Here is a 19,091-nt window from a genome sequence, read left to right as displayed (position 1 = left end):
ATAGAAAGGAAAAACACACACATTTCAACTAACTTTCACAGACCTTGTAAGATGTGTGAAGTGCTATCTTAAATTGGGAAGAATGACAAGATAGGAAAGGTTATCCTTGCTTAGGCAGCTGGAACAGGAAACTTTTGTAGCACTTTCTGTTGAGGGAAGCCAATGGCTAACCTGGGTGAGTCAATTCACTTCTCCAATTGGGATCCTTTCTAAGAAGATGCTCTACATGTCATTTGCCATATCTGCATCATTTGATGTACAGTGGTACCTCGGATTACAAACACTTCGAGTTACAGACTCCGTTAACCCAGAAGTAGTACCTCGGGTTAAGAACTTTACCTCAGGATGAGTACAGAAACCGCGTGCCGGCAGCGCGGCGGCAGCAGGAGGCCCCATTAGCTAAAGTGGTACCTCAGGTTAAGAACGGACCTCCAAAATGAATTAAGTTCATAACCAGAGGTACCACTGTATCTATCTAGCTTCGGGGGGGGGGGGAACCACACACATGTCATAAGGACAATAGTGTATGGGACAGGGTCAGTCCCATTCTCCCTATTTGACATTCCTAATCCTGATCAGGTCCCTCCTTGGCTACTCTTCCCATTCCCCCCCCCAAAAAAAAACCAGAGGTATGTGAAATCCAATCACACATTTCATGTATCATCCAGTTTGGCCCTCTATGGTGTTAAAAAGTTATATGCAAACCAGTCCAAAGTTCCGTTTCCTCAGACTGTGGCTACTGTACTTGCTGTTGGCAGGCCTCTGTGTCTGTGTGACTGTATACAATGTGGGCAGGAAATTACAGTGAAAAGCTCATGTGTAGAGAGTAAAAAGTGACACAAATGGGACCAGCAAGCTGAACATTCCTGGGAGATCAAGATTTCAGAAGCAATTGTACTGGTGTCACACATAGCAAGAGCACTGGCAACTCTGAGTTTGCTGGCTTGCAGGAGGACGTCTGATGCTGTGCATACAGAAACACAGAGAGGACACAATCGGGAGAACTTGGAAAGGGTCCATAATTTACACTTTTAAGTGCCGCCTGCCATTTCTGTTATCCTGCTTACTGCTAATCTCAAGTAGGCATGTAGGAATAGACCACCATCCACTATACAGTACATTTCAGAAATTTGTTTGTCTGCCTGTCCACCTGTTCTCTGTGGGTTTGGCCACCTCTCTAGATATCGTTGCCAAACTTGGGGCAGCAGTCTTTGGTGACATTTGTGTGCCAGACACCTTTTTGAATCAAGATGGTGGACCAAAATAGGGCTTTGGCATGACTTTGCACCTTAATTGGCATACATTCAACTGTCTCTTGAGATATCATCACCAAACTCTGTACAAGGCTTCTTGAAGTGGGGACACTGGTCTTCATCAACATTTGGATGCTGGGTGCCATTTTGAACCAATATGGCAGACTAAAGCATGACTTTGGTTCAATTTGGGGTGTGATGGGTCCAAATTCACAAATTTTACTATCCATTTAGAAATCAGGATTTTATTTTATTTTGGTTTCTACAAATTCCAAGTATTGTATTTGGATTTCCACTCAGCAAATTCCCTGCTTTGATACTGGATTCCAATACCAGGGTTTGCAGCTTTCTGACCTCTAGTTATGAGTTTTAGTAACTACCAATGCTTAGCACCTGTACAGGGGTTGTGTGCTGTACTATGGTTGTAGCAAACTGTGGAAGGGAAGACGAATTTCCATAGGAGTTGGAGTAGGTGCTCACAAGCCCATAGTATTCTCCCAATTATTAAAAGAACAGGATATTGCATGTGCACAGGAACAAAGGGATCATTTAATTGTGCCTTTGTGTGTACAGAAGTATATTTACAATTTCTATTTAGGGAATGTCACTTTAAATCGCAAGAATGGACTGGGATAGTGGTATTTCTGATCTTGCAACGCAGCCTTGCGATTTCATTTTGCAAAGGTCACCTTCCTGGGGTAGGTGATAATTAAAAGCAATATACAGTGGTACCTTGGGTTAAGAACTTAATTCGTTCCGGAGGTCTGTTCTTAACCTGAAACTGTTCTTAACCTGAAGCACCACTTTAGCTAATGTGGCCTCCTGCTGCCGCTGTGCCATCGCCATGCGATTACTTTTCTCATTCTGAAGCAAAGTTCTTAACCTGAAGCACTATTTCTGGGTTAGAGGAGTCTGTAACCTGAAGCGTATGTAACCCGAGGTACCACTGTAAAGGTATAATTTCTGCAGCAATGATAATCCTATGTAATTGCACCTGAGAGTAAGCCCCATTGTACACAGAGTCAGATTTACTTCTGAGTAGTGCTGCAGGAAGGCATAGGATATGGGATGGGATGTCTGTCTCTCTTCTCTGACTGCTACCTCTCTCCCCCACACCTCCAGTTTTAGCTATTGAAGCTAGTTGAAAGAAAGCTGGTGCAAAACATGCCAGTGTAAAGGGACAAAAAGAGGCTTGTGGATGGTGAGAAGTGGGATTATTATTATTATTAATAATAATAATTGAATTTACCGGTATATACTGCCCTATACCCCAAGGTCTCGGGGCGCTTCACTGAATAAAATCAAAATATAAAACCACAAAATACATAATCAAAATAAAAACAACAACCCTAATAACCCTTCACTCCCCAAAACCACATTTTAAAAGGGCATAGGATCATCACAACATTTAAAGTAAGACAATTAACAAAGCCACTAGTTGGAAAGACCATGATCTCAGAAATGTCTGCAGGAATAATTACTGGCAACCAAATTGGCTGGATGCCTTTCTGATACAGTTAAGCTGCATCCTAACTGTTTACAGGTTCTTTGTTTATGTTTCCCATTTTCTTTTCACAAGCAGAGATAATGTGTAAGCATGGTGTCAGCTCCCTAAAAAATGTCAACAACTCTGGGGAACGGGGTGTGTGTGTGTCGGAGGGATCATTGCACCATGGCGCCGGATATGCTTAAGACGGGCCTGTGGACCATTGGCCAGATCCAGCAGGCTTAATCTTACATCCTTAAGATTTAACTGTGCACCAATTTAAGATACAACTCCAGATTTTAATTATGTTTACAGACTGGAGGTGTGCACTGTAGATCAGTGTCTAAACCTGCCGGCTACTATATCTTTTAACTGGCTGTTGCAACTTTGCTGATATGCACTACGTTTGAAAGTTGTGAATATTTTAGTGTTCTGAAAAATGATATATTGGGAGGCTACAGAAATGTGTGTGTTCATGTCATCTAAACGTAAAAATGTGCCTTCTGGGATGCAGGAAATACATATTTAAAAGATGAAATCTGGGGGATTGCTTGGCAGAATGCGCCATCGCCTTGTCACGCCACACTGAAGCAGGTGGCTCATTTGACTTCATTATTATCATAGCATAAGCTGCTTGTGCACATAAAGGAAAATGAGTGTACCTATTTGCTTCCGTTAAGTATTGATTTTATTGTTCTGTTCTCTGTAATTAATTGCCATAAAAATAGCATAATTGTTTTGCCCTGTTAGAGACCTTCAAGGCATCTGTAAGATTTTTGTACACACGTGACCGTGATGTTCTAGGAATATCTGTACACCAGACTCAAACTTTATCGGGTTGCAATCCTGTACCGCCTTAAAATGGATTCAATGGAATGTTTGTCAGAACATATGCCACATGTGCATATATATGCATATAACAAATCTTTCTGTTTATAAGAAACCCCCTATTTTGGGGGACTCTGATTTAAGAAAATGGGGGGAGATCTATCCGTGTATAAGATGCCCCCAAATTTTGGACATTATTTTTTAGGGGGGAAACCTAGTCTTATACATGGAAAAATATGGTATTCTGGACATATCCCCAAATTAGAAAATTTACATACTTCTGAGTCAACCTGTTCTCGGGATTTTTGGGGGGGGAAGCATGACAGTTTAAAGCAGTATCACGATACTTTAAATGTATGGTGTGACATGAATATTATTGGCCCAAAAATGGAAGCAAGAAGAGTTACCGGCGATTGAAGAATGGAGGATGAAGTTAATGGACTATGCAGAATTAGATAAACTAACAGGAAGGATTCGAAACCGGTGAGACCAGAAATTCACGGAAGACTGGAGTAAATTTACGGACTATCTGAAAAGTAATTGTGAAGAACAGACGACGTTTGTAGGGTTGCAAGAAGTTTTGTGAGGAGTATTATTAGAAGTATTGTAAAAATGGACAAGGGGGAGGATGATTTGTTAAGAGATGTAAAGGCAATATAAAGTTAAGAAATGCATAAGAAGTGGTTAAAACGGTGGATCATCAGAGGTGCTGATGGAAGTCTAAAAATATTGTATAAGGAATAAGTTTTGTGGTACATTTTATAATTTATATATTAAAATTAATAAAAAATATTATTAAAAAAGTATGATGTGAATGTTGCCTTGAACTCCTAAAGAGGGGTTTCTCTGGGGTCCAATTTTGTCTGTATCTCAGAAGGAAAGTGGTTACTTTCCTTCTGAGCCACTTCGTTGCTACCAGGGGAGACACATGGCTGTGGTTTGCTGCGATAAGTGCCGCCCTCTGGGTGAGTGGCACCCAGTGCACCACCCGTCCCTCCCTAGCTATGCTGCTGATATGAGCTTAGATGTAGAATGCAGAGCATTCACATTTACTTTGCAGCAAGGATCGGGAACCTGCGGCCCTCCAAGGTTTGTTGAAATTCAAGCCCCATCAGTCCCAGCCGGCATATCCAGCAGCCAAGGATTCTAGAAGTTGCAATCAAACATCTGGAAGGTTACAGGTTTCCCATGTAGGACTTTAGTGGGAATAATATTGAGTCCCGTCATTAACAGGCAGTTTTCGGAGGGGTAACCATGTTAGCATGTTGCAGCAAAGATTAACAAATTTATGATGGCATAAGCTTTGTTGAACTATGAAAGCTTATGCCGTAATAAATTTATGGGTTTTGAAGGTGCCGCAAGACTCGATGCAGTTGATGGGCAGCAGCCTTAGTGCCTTTGTTGATCCCTATTGGATCTCTTAAGTCGGATCTAGCGAGCACATGCGTACCGTAACATATCTATCGATGCTGTTCATTTTCCAGCATTCTGCAGAGGTCTTCATGGGCAATTTCAACTGTCTGTTAGTGGAAAACACCACCAGATGTTTGGATGTTGCGTTTTACAGCTGTTTTATAACAACAACAAAAGTTTTGATATTTGTCCATTCCCTCTCTCGATGAGAAAAGAGAAAACCCTTATGTTCAGGAGAGAGATGTTTTTGAAACCAAAGGATTAAGAATCGTTCTTCGTGTACACCTTGCACATCTTGTGTGGTTTCAGCCACAAGGAATGAAGCCACTGGAATGTATTATAATCACTACGCTTACCAAATGTTACAATACATGGAGGGAGGGAATGCTTGCAACAATGATGACTGACCATTCCAAGATGCTGCGTATTAGCCAATTAGCCACACTCCACATGTCCCTCTTGGGATTGTGGTCCAAGTTTGCCTCCAGGTTTTTTGAGCACCATGGTTATCAATAGGCACCTGGGCAAAGCATCTTTGGCTTCCAAAGGAGATGATTCTGGCTCCCTGCTACTGTCTCATGAACCCAGAGGGAGAAGGCTCGGCAATTATTTTTTAAAAATACGTATTTTATTAAGGTGATTTCATGTAAAAGAAAGTGATACAGGAAAAAAGGGAAAGTGTTAGAGAGAGAAAAACAACAAAGATACATATAAAAGTGAAAATATGCAAAAAGAGAGAGAGCAATATACGTTATTCCCATACATTATGCATAAATTGGTATAGTGTTATTGTCCTAGTGCTTATGCAATTATGGCAGTCACTGCTGCTTGTCCTCCTTGTCTTCGCTATTAACAGAAGAAAAAGAAGAGTTTGGATTTGATATCCCGCCTTTCACTTACTTTAAGGAGTCTCAAAGCGGCTAGCATTCTCCTTTTCCCTTCCTCTCCCACAACAAACACTCTGTGAGGTGAGTGGGGCTGAGAGACTTCAAAGAAGTGTGACTGGCCCAAGGTCACCCAGCAGCTGCATGTGGAGGAGTGGAGACGCGAACCCTGTTCCCCAGATTACGAGTCCATCGCTCTTAACCACTACACCACACTGGCTCTCAGAGCTGGCTCTCAGTCAGGAGCTGACTGCTTTTCTCTGTGCCTATTGAGGGGCAACTACTGCTTCTGCTCCTTGTTATTGCTGTGCCCAACCCCAGGGAGAAAGGGGCCCATAGCAGCAGCACTGAGCTGCCTTCTCTGCTGACCGAGCCTTCTGTGCCTGTTGGAGCATGTGTGTGAGGCTAAACAAAATGGCGGCCTCCAATGGTAATTTCATTATCTACTAGCAGAAATTCAAGCCTGTAACATCCTTGCACTGCTTCCTATGAACTCATTGACAAAGTTGTGTATATCGAGCAACAACATACAGGCTATTAGTAGATTATATAAAGCACAAGTAATATTTAATAGTTCTTTCAAAATCCAGTTTTCTGCAAAACCTTTACTGAACCGTGAGCTTCTGCCGCAGACCTGGCTCTTCAAGCCCTGTTATTTCCCTTTGGTACTGACCCCATTGAAAATTACATTCTAAGACCTCATAGCAGGCAGGAACTGTGTCACTTCTGCGTACGCTGTGCTGAATAAAATGCTAAATAGCACTGATAGTTCCAGCAGCAGATCAAAGAAAACAAAGCGGAGGCTTCTCGTTAGAACAGGTTGTTCCGGTGCAAACCAGCAATTTGCAAAATTGTGGTGTTTTCCCTTGTAATCTTCAGGAAGTTTAGTATTCTGTCTGATGCAAAAGGTGAGACTGGCTGGACAGCGACAGGAAACTATATGGGGGTCAGTAAATAAAGTGATCATGCCATTGGTATGAATGAACGGATTTATTACAGTCACAGACCTTAGATACAGAAAATATTGCTGGGCCTGAATAAACAAGTACCATTCGTTTAGAAAAGCCACACGATAAGATTGCAGTCGGATAGTAGCTAGGAAAATTGCAAGTGAATAGTGCATGTTCATGGACTGCAGCACACTTTTTATTAAATGTCACAATGCAATTGCTAAATGTAGACACCATGAAATCCTTTTCTCCAGATCATGTTACAATTCTTGGGAAAATTTGCTAGAGAGTAATTGGGGAGGATTTACTTCTAAGAAAGCATACTTAAGACTGTAGCTCTTGAAAACAGTCCAGGATTATTTTACATGATAGGTTTGCTGTATGAAGGGGAGGTATGCAAACATGGCAGGTGTTTCGCCAGGTGAGCAATTCATGTGATTTACTATATGGGTCACTGGGCACCTTTCTTTTTCAATAGGAAGGGGAAGGACCACGGTTCAGGGGCAGAGAATCTGCCTTGCTTGCAGAAGTTCCCAAGTTCAATTCCTGGAGAGCCACAGCCTGTTAGTGTAGGCCAGTGTTTCCCAAACTTGGGTCTCCAGCTGTTTTTGGACTACAACTCTCATCCTCCTTAGCTAGCAGAACCAATGGTCTGGGATGATGGGAACTGTAGTCCAAAAAAGAGTTGGTGACCCAATTTTGAGAAACACTAGAATACCTCGGTAGATAGACCAATGGTCTTACTCAGTATCGTAGTTTATTAGGATCCTATATTTACTGTATGGGACGCAGGTGGCGCTGTGGGTTAAAGCCTCAGCGCCTAGGACTTGCCGATCGAAAGGTCGGCGGTTCGAATCCCTGCGGCGGGGTGCGCTCCCGCTGCTCGGTCCCAGCGCCTGCCAACCTAGCAGTTCGAAAGCACCTCCGGGTGCAAGTAGATAAATAGGGAACGCTTACCAGCGGGAAGGTAAACGGCGTTTCCGTGTGCGGCTCTGGCTCGCCAGAGCAGCGATGTCACGCTGGCCACGTGACCCGGAAGTGTCTCCAGACAGCGCTGGCCCCTGGCCTCTTAAGTGAGATGGGCGCACAACCCCAGAGTCTGGCAAGACTGGCCCGTACGGGCAGGGGTACCTTTACCTTTACCTATATTTACTGTGGGGAGCTGGAAAGTGTTGAACCCAAGAGGAAAATTGCTGCTTACCAAAGAAATTTATTTGAAGGGTGTGATATTCCCGTAACAAAAGCATGCACAATCATTTGATGTCTTTGTTTTTATTTTCATTATGTATTCCATGTATATTGTAATTTTATGTTGTGAATCGCCCTGAGATCTACCGGTATAGCTAGGGTGGTATACAAATTTAATAAATAAATGAAAAAAAAATCGTTTATAAATTTGTCCCCGCTTGTAATCTCCCTTTGGACGGTTGCCAGATGACATGGAACTGTTATTACCGTTGGCGATTAGGAAGGCTTTTGCTGGATTTTTACCCGAATTTACCCCGATCTTGTTACTGCTGACGTTCATTTAGTAGAAGCCTCTTTTTGCGTGGGGCGGGGAAGGTGGTCGCTGCGACGCCGGAAGCGGCCCACCTTGGAACCCCGAACAAACCCGCACCTGTGCATTTGATGCAAATCTGCACGTCTCTTTTTCTTGGCGCTGCGTTGGTTGGCGCCCACCCTGCGGTGGGCCAGAGGTGGTGGTGGCGGCGGCGAAGGTTTTGCTGAGGCTGCTCATTAAAGCGCGCCTCTTTAAAAGAGAGCAAGAGCGAGCCGGGCCAAGCCGCCTCCTCCTCCCCGCACCCCAATCCTGACGCCCGGTCTTGGGCAGCTCCCCGGGGTAGACAGGCAGAGAGTGGCTTTGCTGCTGCGAAGCGCTCCTCGGCAAGCGGCCCGCAGTCTCCGGTTAGGAGCGCGCGCCTCTCTCTCCGTCTCGGCCTGCGAGCGCGCGGCGCCTCCCTTCTTTTGCGGAGGGGGCGGCCCTCGCGGCGGGAGGAGGCTGCGCGCTGCTGCCGGAGCGAGGCGGGGGTGGGCGGAGGGAGGAGGAGGAGCGGCAGCAGGGGAGCGAGCGAGCGAGGCGAGCTGGTCGCGCGGCTCCTGCAGCGACCTGCCTGCGCCGGCGGCGGCGGTTGCAGCGGCAGCAGCATCCCCCTCCGGGCAGCCCCGGCAACGTCTGCTCCGCGCTCTCCAGCGGCGGCGGCTGCTGCTCGGCCTCCCGCCCCTCGATGTGCCTAAGCAGGAGGTGGCGGAGGAAGCAGCGGCGGCGGGGCTTGCACTCGCCCCACGGGGACTCGCCGCTTGCGCGCTCCGGGCAACCCTGAGCCCAAGCCTGCTGCCTCTCTCTTGCCTGCCACTCCGGCTCCCGCATCTTTTATCTGCGGCGGCTCGCGCTTCCCTCCCCTCGCCCCCTTCTCTCCACCCCCTTTCCAATTTTCCCTCAACACCCCCCCCCCATACCTTTTCTTCTCTCTCTCTCTCTTTCTCTCTCTCTCCCGCCCTCCTCTCTGTATCCCCAAACCGGGCTGCAAACGCGAAGTGTCTTCATGAACCCCAAGGATGTCCGGGAAGCACTATAAGGGCCCTGAAGTCAGTTGTTGCATCAAATATTTCATATTCGGCTTCAATGTCATTTTCTGGGTAAGTGGAGTGGTTCGTTTTATGGGCCAAAGCTGTGGGGGGCTCGTGTGCATTTTCTAGCTGGGCGAGGATTTAGCCCCCCATCCCTTTCCAGAGAAATTGGAGGGGTGTGTGTGTGTGAGAGAGAGTGTGAAATAAGCCCAGCAGAAAATAAACACAAGGCACTTCAGCGTGAATGGGGTTTTTCATGAAGTAAATAACCTAGCAGGATACGTGTGTGTGTGTGTGTGTTTGTGTCTTCGTGTTGATGTTTTTTAGTGGGGTGATCTTTACAGGGAAACATTTTGGGTAGTATTCGACTTTTTCTGGCCATAGTCTTTCATGTTCCGTGGATAATAAAGGAACGGCTTGGTTTTTCCACCATCCCTACAGTAGATCCCCTTGCAAGGTGTGATTCTGTTTCTCCGCCACCCCCCACCCCCCTTTGCCCCTATTGTTGTGGTTTAAAAGGGACTGATAAGACTTCCATGGACTGGAGAAGGCATAATGCCGTGTTCCAAGTGTTCCTGGAAGGCTAAAGAGCTGTGTTTTTGGGAGAGAAGGGTTACACAACGACCGTAGGTAAGAAATGGGTCCGTTGTGCTGGGCTCCTGTTAATGCAGCAGAAACAAGAGAACTGTGTACAGTACTTTGCTGCTGCAGAATAGATCCCCTTTTTAATTAAAAGAAAAAAGAATATACATTGGGATTAGGATAAGCATTTGCTCTAAATTCTGCATGCATACAGATCACCTATTGAGTCACCCCCCCATCCTTTTTAATTGTTTTGCTGCCCCTGCTTTGGTGGGATTGGAACTGTATGTTGGAATATTACATCACTATGCTCTTTCCACTGCTTCCTTCCAATTTGCTGTAGCTTTGAATGCTCTTCTCTTTTGAAAAAAGGCCATTTGCTCTCTCTGTGTATGTTTAAACACACACACACACACACACAATGCCATATGAGGTTTTACATTTTTTATTTATTGTTACATAATGTGAACCTTTGGGGATGTAGCAGGCTGTGTTCATATGGATATTTCAGAAATGGGGCTATTGACTGGGATAATGGATTCTGGAAACAATTGAATAAATAGCATTTGGTGTTCATTGCAGCGAAGTTGGGTCAATAGGAGAGCTCTCATGAACTAACCCTACTTGTGAGCAGGACATTACATAAAGGAAATTGATTCCCTGTTAATGGAGAGGGTGTGTGTGCATACACACAACACAGAGTGCAAGAGGAGCTCTGGATTTCAAGTTGAGAGACTGCAAAAGTAGGCTTGGCTGTAAGTCTGTGGCTAGTTTATATGGAAATACATTAAAAGCAATTCTGATCTGTTATTCCATATGGAAAGGAAGGAAGTGTCACCCATCCTCCTCCTGCTTTCCTTGTTGCCAGGATAGAGCTTTGATTATTTCTGGCACTTGGGTTCAAAAGTTAATGGAGATGCGGCCAAAGGCCTGGAACAGAAACCAGGTGTTAATGTTGCTGTTGAACCTGCCAGTGGAGGAGGCTGCTTTGTACATATGGCGAATGGGCCCTGGTCCATGAACGCTTTCGCTGTGATAAATATGTGAACCTTCAGTATCACAAGACGCTTGGTTGTATGTATCTTGCTGCTAAGAAAGGCCCGTGTAAGGACATAGTTGTAGTGTTGCATTCTTACTAGCAAACTAGAAAATCCAGACTTGGATAAAGTGTTGTGCAGGGGCTGTGCAGTTTCTGGTGTGGCAGAAGGACCTGGGTAGTTCTGTTATGATCATAGTGGGTTCATCAAATCGCTTGCAAATGCCTAAAGAGATCTTTTAGTTCCTGCCTAGAACAACAATAGCTATGCTATTGACATTAAATTAAAATACTGCTGCATTTTTGGCATTAGGAGTAAGAGGGAGGAAGATATCTGAAGATGTTCTGATGTTCTAGACTGAAAGCTTATTTTTAAAAGCATGCTGATGGTTTCCTTTTCTGTTTTTTCACCTCTTGCTAGAGAAGGCAGGTAAAAATAAAACTAGTCTTCTGCAGCACCTTTTAGATAATCCCCCCCTTGTTCTGCCATGGAGTGCCAAAGCTCTATTGTTCCCTGCTTCTTCCCAATGTCATATTTGAATCCCATCTGTGCTGCTACAAATCTGGTGCAGTGTTTTTTTGCAGTGACTGTTCAGCTGTCCATAGTATTGGTTCTCGAAATGGGGAGGGGGGAGGGGTGGGCACTGTGATGAATTCAGATGTTCCCCAGCTGGCAAAGAAGGCATAGTAGAATGAATCATGCAGCCTTCTTGGAGAGAGCATATTACAGGTTCTAGACTGTATGCTTAATGAAAGTTAGGATCAGTACTGAAATGCACAATTTGGCATGCTGACAAAAAAAAAAGAAGTTCCTCTCTAATTGTTATGACCCTGTACTATAACTTTGGTGGTTCCCTGGCACTAATCTTATAAATGCTTGTATTCCAAGGAGAGTTGTGCAAAAGATGCTTTGGAGAAGATGCTTGTGATGCTTGAATCACCTGTCCACTTATCACAGGTAGCAGAGTTGTTGAATTTCAACCTTTCTCCTATTAAGAGGTTGGAGATGTGTAAATGGGTGTTGGAATGACTTACTGTGACGCACTGAATGGTTTTCTAAATGTAGCAGGAATGAATGGAGTGGTGGTGTAATTATTTGCAGACTTTGAACAGGAGTTTTGAAATCCTCATGAATCCAGTTTTCAGTACCATTAGCCTGACTTTAAATTGCTTCTCCATTTTAGCTATAGGCCTTGAGTACTAGGATGTTTTCAGACTAAATGCATTCTGTAGGGGGCTGGTTGTTGGCTAAAGAGACTTTCTATCTCCCAGACTCTTACACTTGACGAATATGTTGAATGAACATGGGATGAATGTGTCATACATCATACAGTAGTGAGTGCCTGATCTGCTATGAGGTTACTTTGAGCAGGTATCCTCAACCTTCTCAGACTCAGGACCCACTTTTAACCCAAATATGCACCTGGGGACCCATTTCTTAATCATTTACCATATATTTGCATGGTGGTATTGCTCCTGTTGTGACCCACCTTGGATCAGGCTGTGATCCATTAGGGGGTCGCAACCCACCAGGTTAAAGATTAGTGACTTAGAGGCCAGAGTGTCACTTTGGTTTAGCTGCCATCATGACTCACAGAAGCAGTACAGTTTCAGGCCAGGTAGGTTTATTTTAGAACTGAAATTGCTGAACACCTTTAGTAAGCATTGCCTACACACAGTGGTCTTCTTAATTGCACTGTGTTTCTGCAAATTGGCTGATTAGTTTGGGTGCCTTTTGATGAAGAGCCAATTGGCTACCAGGTGGATCTTGTTGCTTAGTTTGGGGAGGTGGCCACGGGAGAGGATGAAGATAAGGTAGAAAAAATGTTTGAAGTGTGAAGTAACTTCCAAAATGCTAGGCTAACATCTGCTTCCAATTCATGTTCAATGAATGTTCACTGTGAACATTTTAATAGAATGACCAGATCTTAGGCTGAAGACTGCTTCATACTTTACATTAAAGCTTGTTTTATGAGTATTTTCTTGTTCAACACTAGCATGTGAATGCGCTGGTCACTCATGGATCCAACTCGCCGAGGTGTGAGTTGGCTCCTTGAATATTGCATTGTGACCACGAAAATGGCATGGCATATCCTTACATGCATGCATATCCTTGTATCCGTAGCAGCATGAGCCAAATTTGAACAAGTACATAATTTAACTCAAAACTATGTTTTTGTGGCATGTACAATTTAGTTTAAAGCCAGTGTGAGCAAGTTCTCCTGAAGTTTTTGGAGATCTGATTCATGGACCACATTAATCTGTTGATATGATTATTCTCTGTTGTGTGGGAGGTATTGGTGAACTTGGAGTTGTGCGCTTCCGGACCTTGGTTCAGAAATGACTGTCTGGCAAGCTGGTCCTGAACAGGCCATGCCACTACTTTTGCATAGAGGAGCAATAATTGGCTTCACACAGGGCACAGCTCTACTTGGGAGACATCAGAAGTGAACAAAGATTAACATGTAACTGTAAACCCGCTGCCTTGTACAGTTCCCAGTGTCATTTAAAAACCAGATTCCTGCACACTCAGAAGTGTGTGGGTAATTCAGCTGTGGGTGAAAATTACAGGGAGAGACTTAAAGGTGATGTTAGTGGTATGTGTGAAAACTGAGCCTGCATTGTTTAGATGATTGCATTCATAATGTATACAGTAGTTTTGATTTAAAAGAGATTATGTGGGATGGGTCTAGGCTTGTGTTCAGCGAAGGTCTGCTTGTGTTGGAGGAAAGGGCGAAAGGTGATTTAAATTTTTTTTACTGATAGTGTCTTTACTTCTTCTTTGCCTCTTAATGTAGAGAGGGCCTTCTTGGTAGCTGCTCTTAGATTGTGGAACTCCCTTACACAAAAGGTGTGGCCGTCCCCCTCTCTGCTTTCAAATCACCAACAGGCAAATGCTTTTTTTGTTTAAACAGGTATTTGGCCACTAGCTGGCTGTTGCAGCAAGGTCTTTTGAGCATGGGTGTTGCCCTTTTGTGTGATTAAGTGTTTCAGTGCTGTTTTAATAGGCTTTCTTAGTTCATTGTTTTGTCAAAGCTATATTTATTGTGTGTTTTTAGTTTGAACTGTTTGAATTTATGATGTGCGTCGCCTTGGGCCAGGCACTGGGAGAAAGGCATGGTGATAATAATATCTATGGTTTTTGTTTGTTACTATGTTTGTGTTTTTATTTTGTAAACCACCCTCTGATCTCCGGAGGAGATTTAAAAATACATTTATTTATTTAGTTTTTACACTGCCTTTCTTCCGTCATGGAACCCAAAACCCATGTGGTTTCCTAGAGGTCTCCAATCCAGACACCGACCAGACCTGGTGTTCTTTCAGACCATACCTTCTATAGACTGTTCTGGAGAATTGGGGGACCCTCGGGAAGGAAATGAGAGTGGGGAATCTCCCCTTCTTCCAGTGAACGTCTGTTGCAACTTGGTTCCTTCCATGTATGGAAGTAGCCCTTCCATGCACAGAGGGCCAAGTTTGTATCCAAATAATAGACTTTGGGGTGTCCTCTCAGACACCTTCCTCTTTTCATCTTGTAAGGTTCAGTGCCTCTTCTGTGAAAAAGCCTGGCTTTTTGTTTCTTCAGGAAGGTTCACAATGTGAGTTTATTTAGATCAGATGGTCCTATGTGGATCACTATGTGAGAACTTGTGACGGAATTTTTTTTGGCATTTCTGTATATGAAAATTACGGTTAATAACATTAAACTGTACAATTATTTGACTAAATTCTTTAAGTGGGCAACATCTCTGTGAAAACATCCTTTGCCTCTGACCTCACTGACAAAGACAAAGGTGGTGTGAATTGTGAAGTGCTAATACTGAGGTAAAAGATTTCACTTTATATCACATGGTGCCTTTAAGAGCTATGTCCCTCAAACACTTAAAACAAGAACTTAAAATCAGGGTACAGTAATTTTGTATTTGGGAACCTTTGGCCCCCAAGGAGTTCAGAACTACAACTCCCACAATCCCTGGCGGTTCGCCATGCTTGCTGGGGCTGATAGTTGAGGAGCACCTGCAGGGCCACACCTGGTTGAGATGTTTTAATTTAGCATTTTGTCTTAGACAAACCAGCCTGCTAATCCTTCCTGCTTCGTGTGTTCCAAGATGTCCTTGTTTTGTAGCTGACTTGTGCTGTATTCCCACAAGTTTATCTTGGCTATTGTGCCATCTAGGATTTTATCTCACAAACCAGGAACCTGTCTGGTCTCAGGATCCGGTCCAATGTATTCTAGGAAGAAGATTCAGTAGTACATGAGTTCATAACATTTGCTGTGGGGTTTTTTTTTGGCAGAGCACGTGCTGGGCTTATTTTTGTGGTATTAGCCATATGGGAGGTTTTAAATTGTCTCCTGACTTGGAGATTGGCAGAAAGCAAGCTAAATCTGGTTATATAAGTGTTCTCTGGGGAAAAGCAAAGTGAAAGGCATGCTGTCCTCTGTTGGGCAACAGCTAACTTGACTGCAAATCATTAATAGCATCTTTTGAAAGGGGCGAATACTTTTCCATGACAATGAGTTGCAGAGGTTTCTGGAAATAAAAATGGTCACTCTTCTAAATTACCCTAGGATTTATTTCATCTTCCCTTGGTGCGAGAACTTAGTTATTTCTTTATATATTTTGGAATTATAGCTCTATGCCTTGTGGAAGGCCCAAACTCCATCATCTTGTTACTGACCTAAAGGGCAAATTGGCTGTGGCAGCTGTGCCACGCTGATACCCATGCTATCTTTCAGCCCTTTGGTTTCGACATCAAGTGGCAACTGATGTATTTATCTCTAGGTAGTAAAGTACAAGCTGGATTCAGATAGTGACTGGAGGCAATTCATTAGCGCTAAATGGGAATCTATGGTAACAGCAGCTTGCTTGGCAGCCACCCCAGCGTGATGCTTGTGTACCCTGGATTAAGAGCTGGGGAAGAGTCATATCTGGTATCCAGAGACTTTCATACGCATGCCCAAATGTGCCTGTCCATTCCTTTTCCCATTGCAGATCCTTCTGCGTAGGACGATACCACCTTGGAGAGGGTCTTGACATTCAGGAGCAAGTAATTCTTAAAGCTGTGGTCTGAAGGGGAGAGCCCATGGAAAATGTTGGGAACAGTCCCCCAGAAATTTATCTTGCCCAAGACTCATTGAAACTCGCAGGGAGATGTGGATGCACAAGGTGTGTCTTTGCTGCAGGGTCACGTCCACACAATACCTTTGAAGCGCACCTCCCCCCCCCCATATTTGGTTAAGGTACTGGGAGTGGTAGCTCAGCGAGGGGCAAACTATGTTTCCCAGGATTCTTTTGGGGAAAGCAGTGTGATTTAAATATCTGGTGAGGATGTGAGCTGGCTATTTGAAGTTCCTTGTGTGGCCCTTTTGGGTCGTTGCCTGAGGTTTTAGAGATGCTCAGTTTGGGAGAGTGTCTTCAGGAACTCTCGCCCAGTAATTTGTAGGGAAAATGCAGGAAAGCCGCAAATGAATAGTCTCCGCGTGTAGTCATCTCATATAGAGATCTACATGCAGGTTTTGCTTGCTTTCCTACAAATAATTGATCTCCATACAGGAGAAAAACATCTGAAGCATCCTTAGGTCATATGTTCAGTACAGGCATAGCCTAAGTTCACTTCAAAACAGGTTTTTCAATTGGAACCAGATTTGAAAAGCTGCGCTACTCACAGGTGTAAATTCTGTTCTCCCATCCCCTCTCCTGTTTATGGCTTTCTCATTGCATTAATTTATGTGGTGAAGATGGGAATCGTGGTTAATGTTAATTATAGTTTTTGAAACCAGGGTTTGAAACAGGCTTGCAAATTCCAGTTATACTTAAGGATGGCTAATGGAATACAGCTTGTTTGCAGGCTAGACCTTATTCTTATCTAGGTAGCACAGTAGACAAGGAAGGGTTTTTCAGCTGTAACCAGTGAAAGGATGCATAATCAAATTATGTAAAAGCCAATTATTTGCCACTTTAGGCCTGATCCTTCAAATAGATTTCTACTGTCCATTCTTAACACCTGTCTATATAATCCAGTTGTTTTCAAATGGGATTTCCCTGAAAGTTTGCATAAACATACATGAACCAAGATTTTACGTGCAGGTCCTTGATGAAAAAAAGCTACCTAAATTGTAGCTAGGCACTGGGCCAATAAAGGTCTTTTTAGAAACCTGAAAAGAGCATCTGGTGTGGAAATAAAATAGTGATATTTGCTTCTCTTATTTGAATGCTTTGCACTCCCCTGGGTTTTCCTGCTTTCACAGTCTTGCTTTTAATTCCTCCCACCCCAGTCTAGCTTTGCTTTTGGTTTTCCAAGTAAAACATGTGCAGATTCTTTGAGTTGGGTGGGCCTGGACAAACAATTCGCTTCATTTATTAAATTTCTATCCTGCCCTTCATAGGATGGCAAACAACACGGCAGCAGGTTTGTTTGTTTTTTTATTTTTAAAAACCAAGTAAATGAGTGTAAAGAGCATTGAAAAACAGACTTGCAATTAATATTTTATTTATTAAGATTTATATACCACTTGATTGTAAAAACAACAACCTCAGAGCTGTTTCAGTATTTTTCAGCCAACAAATGTGTGATTTAAACAAGGATTTTTAAAAAGTTTCTCCTGAACATTGACAATGAAGGAGGGAGATGCAATTTGCCAGAGCGGACATTCCACAGAAACGGAGCCACCATAAACAAGGCCCTGCCAAGCATGATTACCGACTGGGTGGCACTAGCAAAAGGGCTTTAGAGTCTGGGTGGGGAACCTCAGACCCAGGGGCCAAGGACATCCTTCCCCATCTTTCTGCCTGGCCCTTGGAACTATCCCCAGGCTACACCCCTTGCTGGCCGTATTTCACACCCCAAGTGCTTCTTCCTATCTGGAATGTGTTCCTTGCATTCTGACAAGGGCCCCTTGCTTGACTGTATGGTGGGTAAAGGTGTGTTGGTGTGTGTGGAAACTAGCTTAGTGTACAAAGGTAAAATTGACACCAGCTACTTTGCCCCCCCCCTTTTGCCTCTGGCACCTGCCTGCCACTGACCTGCAACCCTATCTGACCTGACAGAGTGCAACCCTACATCAGCCCTGTATTTCTCTTTGTTCCCTGCTCCACTTCTCCAGCTGCTACCTGCTGTCTTTCCTAAGCCGAAAGGGAAACTGAGCTAGACAACATAAGTGTTGTCATTTCTGCCTTGGAAGCTACAGGTTGCAGGGATCTTTTTTTCCATGTTGCCAGTCTTGGCTTTAAGTCGCTGTGGTGGGCTTCTTGAATAGTTCAGTGGGATGAGCAGGCAGGCAAAGTTACCTGCTCCCAAGGTCCAGTTGCCGCTTTCCAGTAGAGTTGCACATTCTACTTTTACCTGACAACCTCCTTGTTCCAGCACAGGATAAGGATATGGTGATATTAATCTCCCATGGATTCTCTACATCAGGAGCTGCAAACTATGGCTCACCAAGCCACATGTTGCCCTGACCATAGGTTTGGGTCATGCTACTAAGAAAGCTTAGCATGTGAAATGACTGGAAACAAAGACTGTTGGCGCCCTTTTTATTTTTCAACGTAAAGCTTAAGAAAGAAGATCTGGCAGACGTCTCCCTCTCTTCCCCTCCAAATAATATTAGCTCTCAAGTAAGCGGTGTGCAGATCTGAAAGTGTGCTGCGTGCTTGGCTCCTGTGGCTTTTGCATGGCACAAAGGGAGTTTTCCAGCCTTCGTAACATTTGGGGCCTCATTTGTTCAGCCTCTATTTACAAGTAGCTCCCATTGACTTTAATGGGAGCTGGCTTGGTTGCGGCAGCTGCGTATTCAGAGCCTTTTGGTTTTCATCCAGTGCGGGGAAAAGATGTGAAAAGACTTCAAAAAGAGCCATGGCTATTATTTGCAATCTGCTTAAATAGCCGAAGAGCAAATGTGCAGGAGCAAAGCAGGTTGGGTGTAGCTGGGATGCAACCTCTGATAACAGGTTTGTGGAGGGCAGCGTATTGTTCCTGTCTTTTGCAAACACACCAGATGGATGTGCCCTTATTTGCTCACCTGTTAGAGAGGGTGATGATCACTCATCTTCATGGCCTGATGCTTCTGATGTTGGGGGAAGCCTAAGAGACTAAAGT

At 44.0% G+C, this 19,091-nt stretch overlaps 1 protein-coding gene across 2 annotated transcripts in view; it reads left to right on the top strand.

Moving 5' to 3' along the window:
- The first annotated feature begins 8,876 nt into the window (after nt 1-8,876).
- Nucleotides 8,877-19,091, top strand: part of TSPAN5 (tetraspanin 5) — a 93,378-nt gene continuing 83,163 nt past the window's right edge. The window contains exon 1 of one of the 2 annotated variants that reach the window (XR_014171626.1): nt 8,877-9,451. Coding sequence is in view for 1 of the 2 variants with exons in the window: in XM_081925410.1 (XP_081781536.1) it covers nt 9,371-9,451 (81 nt within the window). In the remaining variant the exon portion in view is untranslated. The remainder of the gene's footprint in view (nt 9,452-19,091) is intronic. The other variant, XM_081925410.1, reaches the window with a different exon arrangement.

Source organism: Podarcis melisellensis (genome assembly GCF_964234715.1).
Source record: "Podarcis melisellensis genome assembly, chromosome: 9".
NCBI lineage: Eukaryota > Metazoa > Chordata > Lepidosauria > Squamata > Lacertidae > Podarcis > Podarcis melisellensis.
Note: the sequence above shows the minus strand (reverse complement) of the source record. Positions and strands in the feature narration are given on the sequence as shown.